General features: G+C 50.5%; 1 protein-coding gene across 1 annotated transcript; it reads left to right on the plus strand.

Annotated features, from left to right (window-relative positions):
• The first annotated feature begins 7,552 nt into the window (after positions 1 to 7,552).
• Positions 7,553 to 8,597, plus strand: LOC133574351 (aerolysin-like protein). The gene is made up of 2 exons (XM_061926511.1): positions 7,553 to 8,035; positions 8,127 to 8,597. Exons 1-2 carry the CDS (start codon positions 7,553 to 7,555, stop codon positions 8,595 to 8,597), a joined length of 954 nt encoding a protein of 317 aa, XP_061782495.1.
• Positions 8,598 to 9,283: the final 686 nt, after the last annotated feature.

Raw genomic sequence — 9,283 nt, forward strand, 5'->3', positions numbered from 1 at the left:
TACTGGCAGCTCATTTGCCAGAAATGTACTGTAAAATCATCGGAAGTATAATTTTTCCATTTCCAGTAATGCACTGTAAAAACAGGGATCGTGGATTTTACGGTGGAAAAAGTAGCAGATCAGTTGCTAGGTTTTTCCTATGAAAATATCTGTTTTCAATTTAGATTAATGCACTGTAAAATATAAAATAAAATACAGTAGATTTTTCTGTAAAAAAACAGCAGCTAAAAAAAAAAATACTGCAAAAGTAAAATTGGTAACACTATTCAATTTGCATTAATGCGCTGTAAAAAAAAAATGGCCATGCATCCATTTTATTCCGCTTATCCGAGGTCGGGTCGCGGAAGCAGCAGTCTAAGCAGGGAAGCCCAGAATTCCCTCTCCCCAGCCACTTTGTCCAGCTCCGCCCGGGGCGTTCCCAGGCTAGCCGGGAGACATAGTCTTCCCAACGTGTCCTGGGTCGGACGTGCCCTCAACACCTCCCCAGGTATGCTTCCGGGTGGCATCCTGATTAGATGCCCGAACCACCTAATCTGGCTCCTCTCGATGTGGAGGAGCTGTGGCTTTACTTTGAGCTCCTCTCGGATGACAGAGCTTCTCACCCTATCTCTAAGGGAGAGCCCCGCCACCCAACGGAGGACACTAATTTTGGCCACTTGTACCTGTGATTTTGTCTTTTCGGTCATAGCCCAAAGCTCATGGTCGTAGGTGAAGATAGGAACGTAGATTGACCGGTAAATTGAGAGCTTTGCCTTCCGGCTCAGCTCCTTCTTCACCACAACATATAGATACAGTGTCCGAGGTACTTGGACTCCTCCACTTGGGGCAATATTTTCACAGTAAAAAAAACTCACTGCTCAGTCAGTAGAATTTTAACATAAAATCAACAGTGGTACAGTTTTCCAATTTATAGTAATTTGGTATAAAAAACAATAACATTTACGGTCAAATTCTAAAGACTGAGCAGTCAGTTTTTGTTTTTTTTTACCGTAAAATCTATATATTTTTTTTTACAGGCTAACTAGTTGCCATCTACTGAACCTGACCATCTTTGCTACCTTATAATTACTTTATATATGGCAGTATGGGCAGCACGGTGGTACTGGGGTTAGTATGTGTGCCTCACACTACAAAGGTCTTGGGTTTGATACTGGGCTCAGGATCTTTCTGTGTAAAGTTTGCATGTTCTCCCAGTGACTCCGTGGGTTCCCTCCCACCTCCAAAGACATGCACCTGGGGATAGGTTGATTGGCAACACTAAATGGTCCCTAGTGTGTGAAAATTAGTGTGAATGTCGTCTGTCTATCTGTGCTGGCCCTGCGATGAGGTGGCGACTTGTCCAGGGTCTACCCCGCCTTCTGCCTGTGTGCAGTTGGGTTAGGCTCCAGCACCCCCCGCGACCCCGTAATGCTCAAGACTTAGACTTAGACTTAGACAAACTTTAATGATCTACAAGGGAAATTGTTCAACACAGTAGCTCAGTTACAATGATGGAAAGTGTATGGATGGAAAGGACAATACAGGTATAAACAGACTAAATATAGCGATATAAAATATAACATATATATACAATATATACGAATATATACATAATATGTGTACAGTATATTATATATACAGATATATTATATTATGTCTATAACATATATACAATATATAACAAATACCATGTACAATATTACAGTATATGTGACAGCAGCAGCATAAAATAGAGAGTAGATCCAGCAGACAATAGAAAATAGACTGTGGAAGGGGTGTGGTCCACGCGTTCCCTGTGGGCAGGGCGTGTGCAGGAGCTGGCTGTGAAGCAACTGACAGGTGAGGAGATATCTCAGCTGGAATGAGTTATCTAATCACCTGTCTCTTTATTAGCAGCGTCGGAGAGCATGAGGGGGTGTCTGACGGGGAGTGGACGCGTGACACACATGGTGCTGAAAAGCACAGAAAGAGGACCAAGATAGAGACTGCTAAAAAGCATCAGAAACTGAGAAAAATAAAACAAAAATAAAAGACAATTGTAAATCCACAGCCGAAAGGTGTCGCGTGATGATATTGGTCCAAGAAAGAACCCAGCGACCAGAAGACTGGTACAATTGGCGCCCAACCAGGTTTGGACCAAAGGAAAAAAAAAAAAAAAAAGGAAGAAAGAAAAATGTCGGCTCCAACTCCCCTGGAGGCACTTGGGCGAGTGTTGGCGGAGGTGTCGGCGGCGAGTCGGCAGCAGCTGGACATCCTGCAGGTGCTGATGAGTAGGGTGGGAGGGGCAGCGACAATGAAAGCGCACACCTCCATGAAGCGCTTGTCGGAAGCAGAAGACCCCCAGGCGTACATAGACATTTTTGAGGCCACGGCAGCGGCATGCGACTGGCCTGAAGAAGAGTGGGGGGTGAGGCTGCTGCTGCTCCTAGAGGGGAGGCACAGCGGGCGGCGCTGAGCCTGCCGGCGGCCTCCAGAGTCCAATTTGCGGATCTCCGGCGAGCCATACTGGACCGGGTCGGCAGCTCTGTAGAGGACCACCGACGCCGATTCCAAGCCATGCGGCTGGGGCAGTTTCTCGAGTCCATACCAGCACGAATCTCGGCGTGGGTACGGTACCACCGGCCGCGGGACCTGACGTCGGCGGTGACCTGGACAGAGGACCACCTGGCGGTCCATAGGGAGGGGGCGACTCCTAAGACGGCGGAACGACCCACACCGGTCCCGCGCGGACGACTCGTCCACGGCGAGGAGACAGCGACCCCAGAGCCACAGCCCCGCCCGGCGGAGGAGGCCTCGACCCGCGAGCAGGTTACCGCCTCGCACATGCCCCCACGGCCCAAGACACTACACCCACCAGTCTCATCAAAGGGGGGGATATCATCTCTCTTCTGCTCCTTATTTCCAGGGTACCGACTCTGCTGAGAGGGGGCCTCCCCCGCAGACGGCACCTCGAACACCAGGGCAGGCGTGCTGGAGGTGCGGCCAGCCCGGTCATGTGAGACGAGAGTGCTCCATGATGAAGGTGAGTCAGGTGACGCGGGATGCCGGCCCTCCAGCGCCCTCCCCCGATCCAGGGGAGACGTATTGCGTCCTGGTAAGGGTACAAGGGAGTACATACCGGGCCATGGTAGATTCGGGCTGAAAACAGTCCATGATCCACCAGAACCTGGTTCGGCCCGAGGCGTTGAGGCACGCGACACAGGGGCGAATTAGGTGTATACATGGGGATGTGCACGCGTGTCCTATTGTGCCAGTAGAGATTTGGTATAAGGTACAAAAGCATAGGGTTAAGGTTGCCGTAAGCCTGCACTTGACGCACCCCATAATTTTAGGGACAAATTGGCCGGGGTTTCACCAGCTTGTGACACAATTTGTGGGGGTGTGTTCATGGACAGTAGGACAGAGGAATATCCGCGCAGTTCTCAGTGGCGACGCGGGTTCATCCGGCACTGCCGAGCAGGAACCGGCGGGAGCTCTGCGGGAAGCCCCCTCCGGACACCCGTTGGCACCCGACGGAGGATTTTCCCCTTGAGCAGTCCCGTGATGAAACTCTGCGCTCGGCCTGGGACCAGGTGGATTACATCGATGGTCAGCTTGTGCGCCCGGGTAAAGCGTGGGTATTCCCCCACTTTTCAATTATTAGAGATAGGTTATACAGAGTGAGCCGTGACACTCAAACGGGAGAGGAATCCACCCAGTTGTTGGTGCCAAAACACCGCCGGGAAATGATCGTCCAGGCAGCGCATTGTAATCCCATGTCTGGCCACATGGGGTACAATAAAACACTCAATCGGGTCATGGTCCGATTCTATTGGCCGGGCATCCAGGCAGACGTGCGCCGGTGGTGTGCTGCCTGCCCGGATTGCCAGCTGGTGAATCCGGCGGCCATCCCGAAGGCGCCCTTGCGCTCATTATCGCTCATGGAGGTCCCATTCGAGAGAATTGGGATTGACCTCATCGGACCATTTCACCCGAGCACACGGGGATATTGCTTTGTGTTAGTTCTAGTGGAATACGCAACGCGCTATCCTGAAGCAGTGCCCCTGCGCTCCATCTCTGCCAAGAGTGTTGCGCAAGCTCTGTTTCAGTTCATCTCCCGAGTCGGAATCCCGAAAGAGATTCTGACGGACCAAGGCACGTCCTTTATGTCACCCAAGTTAAAGGCACTATATGGGTTACTGGGAATTAATGCGATCCGCACCAGTGTGTACCACCCACAAACAGATGGGCTGGTGGAGCAGTTAAATAAAATGCTGAAAACCATGATCCGTAAGTTCACGCACAAGGACTAACCAAATTGGGATAAATGGCTGGATCCCCTAATGTTTGCGATGCGGGAGGTACCTCAGGCCTCCGTAGGTTTTGCGCCTTTCGAGCTATTATACGGCAGAAGGCCGCACGGAGTGCTGGACCTAATTAAGGAAAGCTGGGAGAAGGGTTCAAGCTCCAGTAAAAACGAAATTCAGTACGTTATGGACATGCGAGCAAAACTCCACACGGTGGGGCACTTGTCACGCGAGAATTTGCTCCGCGCCCAGCAACGGCAGCAGCGCACGTATAACAAGGGGACCCAGCTTTGAAAATTTTCACCGGGAGAAAAAGTGCTTGTATTACTCCCAACCTCCAGCTTCAAATTACTTGCGCGCTGGCAAGGTCCTTTTGATGTTACACGGCAAGTGGGTGATGTGGACTACGAGGTTCGGCGCTCGGACCGGGGTGGAGGCACACAAATTTACCATCTAAACCTACTGAAGGCATGGTGACGGTAGTGAGGGAGGAGGAGGAGGAGTTGGGGCCAGAGGTCCCGCGCTCTTCCCCTCCCCCTCCCCTGCCCTGTGACGACCAGCTCACATTAGCGCAGAAAGCGGATGTTGCTAAGCTGCAGCGGTGCTTATCTGATGTGTTCTCCTCTCGGCCCGGCCCCACGAACCTCATTCAACATCATATTGAGACCAGCCCGGGTGTTACGGTGCCATCTCGGCCATACAGACTCCCCGAACACAAGCGCAAAGTAGTTCAGGAAGAATTAAAATCCATGTTGGAATTGGGGGTAATAGCAGAATCCCACAGTGTGTGGTGCAGCCCCATCGTTCTGGTGGGGAAGAAGGATGGGTCTGTGCGCTTCTGTGTGGATTACTGCAAGGTGAATGAAATATCACGTTTCGACGTGTACCCAATGCCTCGGGTCGACGAGCTCCTGGATCGGCTAGGCACTGCTCGTTTTTTCACAACACTGGATTTAACCAAGGGCTGCTGGCAGATTCCCTTATCACCAGAGTCTCGGGGGAAAAAAAAAAACGCCTTTTCCACTCCGGAAGGTTTATACCAGTTCGTGACACTTCCGTTCGGTTTGTTTGGTGCACCCGACACGTTCCAGCGCCTCATGGACCGGATGCTGCGCCTTCACGCGGCATACGCAGCGGCATACGCAGCGGCATACGCAGCGGCATACCTGGATGATGTTATCATCCAGAGTAGCAGGTGGGAAGATCACATGCGGCGGCCAACCCGGCGAAGTGCGCGGTTGGCCGGAGGGAGGTACAGTATCTGGGGTACCACTTGGTGGGGGGCAGGTGCGGCCACAGGTAGACAAGCCCCCCAAGACGAAAAAAGAGGTGAGGCAGATTTTGGATATGGCAGGGTATTACCGGCGGTTTATTCCCCGGTTTGCAGACCTGACCAGCCCACTGACTGACCTCACCCGAAAAGGTGCGCAAGAGCTGGTCCAGTGGACGGAGCAGTGCCAGCGGGTGTTCGAACAGGTAAAATCAGCACTCAGCGAGGAGCCGGTACTGCGCATGCCTGACTTCACCATCCCTTTCTGTCTGCAGGCGGTCGCGTCAGGCCGGGGACTGGGGGCAGTGCTGTCCCAGCGGGTGGAGGACTTCGACTGCCCCATCTTGTACATCAGCCGAAAGCTTTCGGACCGGGAAGCGAGGTACAGTGCGGTGGAGAGGGAGTGCCTCGCCATCCGGTGGGCGGTCGAGGCCCTCCGGTACTACTTGTTGTGGCGCGCCTTCAGTCTCTGCTCGGATCACAAACCGCTCCAATGGCTCCACCGCATGAAGGATGCCAACGCACGGATCACCCGGTGGTACCTTGCGCTGCAACCCTACAACTTCCGGGTGGTCCACCAGCCGGGGACGCAGATGGCCGTAGCCGACTTCCTCTCTCGCCCCTCTACGGGGGGGAGTGGGCACGGCCGGACGGCTGACCGGCCTGAATCTGGCGGTGGAGGCATGTGGAAGGGGCGTGGTCCACGCGTTCCCTGTGGGCAGGGGCTGTGCAGGAGCCGGCTGTGAAGCAACTGACAGGTGAGGAGATATCTCAGCTGGAGCGAGTTATCTAATCACCTGTCTGTTTATTAGCAGCACTGGAGAGCATGAGGGGCGTGTCTGACGGGGAGTGGACGCGCGACACACATGGTGCTGAAAAGCACAGAAAGAGGACCAAGATAGAGACTGCTAAAAAGCATCAGAAACTGAGAAAAATAAAACAAAAATAAAAGACAATTGTAAATCCACAGCCGAAGTGTGTCGCGTGGTGATATTGGTCCAAGAAAGAACCCAACGACTATAAGACTGGTACATAGACATTAAAAACAAAGATAAGTAGCTGACATAGAAGGTGTCAGGTAATAGGCATATATCATCTATTGCTGTATGGCGAGTGATTATACAGCTGGATGGAGTGCGGAATGAAGGAGTTCTTGAATCGCACAGTGCGGGAAGAAAGCTGAAGGAGCCTGTTGGAGTATGAACTCCGCTGTCCCTCAATTGTCAGGTGGAGTGGGTGGACAGGATTGTCCATGATGGCCAGCAGTTTGTCCAGTGGCCTCCTGTCCCTCACTGACACAAACCCCTCTAACTGCATGCCAATAGTTTGGCCGGCTTTCCCGATCAGTTTATCAATTCGGTTTGAGTCCCTGTTGCTGGTGTTATTACTCCAGCAAACCACTGCAAAGTACAGGGCACTGGCCACAACAGACTGATAAAATATCTCCAACAGCTTGCTGCACACATTAAAGGACCTAAGCTTCCTCAGGAAAAAGAGTCTGCTTATGCCCTTCTGGTAAACAGCTTTGCAGTTGTCCTTCCAGTCCAGTCTGCTGTTCAAATGGACTCCCGGGTACTTATACTGCCCCACTACTGCTACCTCAAGCGGTAGAAAATGGATGGATGGATGGCGGTATGAGACTAAATTCCTCACTTGTGTTGCTGTTGCATGATAAAAATCCGGCTGTTTGGCCCATGGACCAATGGCACATTTTCACTTTGGCCCTAGGAGGCAAACATTTTGGGGCACACCTGCAATAGATCATATAACCAATGTATGCCAATGCATATGGAGCATATGGCAATCAATCATATGGACCCATTCTTAACGGTTTACATGACACATGAAACGTGACGAATTGGGGGGTGCAATATCCACGTTAGCAAAAAAAGATAAAAATTCAGTTACATAAAACAAGCTTTTGTAATAAAGACACAAATTAACATCCTTACAAATCATCAGGAAGTCCAGTAAATCTGAATATGTTTAAGAACATTTCTGTTTCAGGCTATCAAACATGTCGACTAAGCTTCATCTCATTGGTGGAAATGGAGGAGATCCATTTACTTTCGATGGTTTTAACAATGGTGCCACCCTCAAGAAGATTGGAGTGGCAGTGGGAGGCTGGCAGATCCACGCCGTGCGGGCCGAACTGACCGACGGGCGCGTGGCGACTTTTGGGAGAGCAAGCACTTTCAAAGAGTTTACCTTCAACCCTGGCGAGCTCATCACCAAGCTATCCCTGTGGGGCAACGGTGCCGGGTCACGCCTCGGTGGCATCAGACTATGGACCAGTTCTGGACGCGAATTCTTTGAGCACATGAATGGCTGGCCCATGAAGACCGAGTATTCTATTGACGTGGGGTCTGGCGTCTGCCTGGGCTTGGTAGGGAGACACGGCCATGACATCGACTGTATGGGATTCCACTTCATCAGTCCCATCAAGTCGTCTGTGCTGACCAACTTGACCTATTCCGGCCTGGCCATGTACAAACCCCAGGTGAGTGGTGCTACTTGTGGCTTATCTCAGTCACTATACAATACAATACAATATGCATCTTTTTGTGTTTTTCTGTGTTTGTTTGATCCAGGTGTCGAAAGAATACATCAAATCGGTAGCATATCGCAACAACACTAGTGAGGCTCAAGAGCAGAAATGTACGTACAGCAGATCTGTGACCAAGAAAACCACCTGGAGCACCACCAACAAGATTGAGTCCACCATCAGCGTGACCGTTTCAGCAGGGATCCCAAAGCTGGTGGAGGTGTCTAGTGAGTTCAGCTTGACCGTGGGAGCGGAGCACTCCAACTCAATGAGCCATGTGGAGACCATAACAGAATCAGATGAGGTTAGTGTGAAAGTCCCGGCAGGAAAGACTGTGAGCGTTGAGTTGTCGGTGGGACGAGCAGTCATCGACCTGGAGTACTCGGCCTCAGTCTGGATCACATGCATGAATGGCCACATGCTGGTCTTCCCGTGCACTGGCAACTACACTGGTGTGGCTTACACAGCAGTGGATGTAAGTACCACTGAGTCTGATATAGTTATGAATGCTAAATGAAATACATAAACATCTCACTGTGCACAGTTTTCAAATTGATTGCATTGGTTTGATTGCTAGTCATGTTAACTTGCTAAGTGAATGACCATCACAGATCAAACAATCATCATCATAAACCTGGTTGTGTTTCCATGTCCATCCTTAGACCTTGTAAAACAAACTATTAAAATAAGTCTGTCAAGCCGGTCCCATTTTTTGATGTGTCTGTTTAGTAAATCATCATTTCAATGTTCAAATGTATTCCTGGAATCCTTTAGTCAAACGATTTGTGTCATCATTTTTGACTCATCAAACTAGCAACCTTTTGCAGACATAACAGCTGAACACACTTAGTGTGTCATGTCTGTATTATCATGTTTTGTTTTAAGTCATGTTTTGTTTAGTTTCTGTCTTTTCACTCCCTTGTCAAAGTAAGTTTTGGTTCCATGTTTATAGTCTTTTTGTTTTTTCATAGTTTTTTCTCCGCCACTGTGCGCGCTTTCATTTATTCCTTTTTTTTGATAAATATAAATAAATCATGTACCTCCATTCCCGTCTCGCCCGTGCCAACTTTCCGTTGCATCCTGGAAAAGCAAACTCCCTTGATCAAGTCGTGACAGTAGGTCGTCAGCAGACCCGCTTTTCCGCACCTAAGTTGGCCGAGTTGGACATTTTGGACGAGGCTTCTTGGGCAGTCCTGTGCGCGA

The sequence above is a fragment of the Nerophis lumbriciformis genome, linkage group LG31 (assembly GCF_033978685.3).
Source record: "Nerophis lumbriciformis linkage group LG31, RoL_Nlum_v2.1, whole genome shotgun sequence".
Classification (NCBI taxonomy): Eukaryota; Metazoa; Chordata; class Actinopteri; order Syngnathiformes; family Syngnathidae; genus Nerophis; species Nerophis lumbriciformis.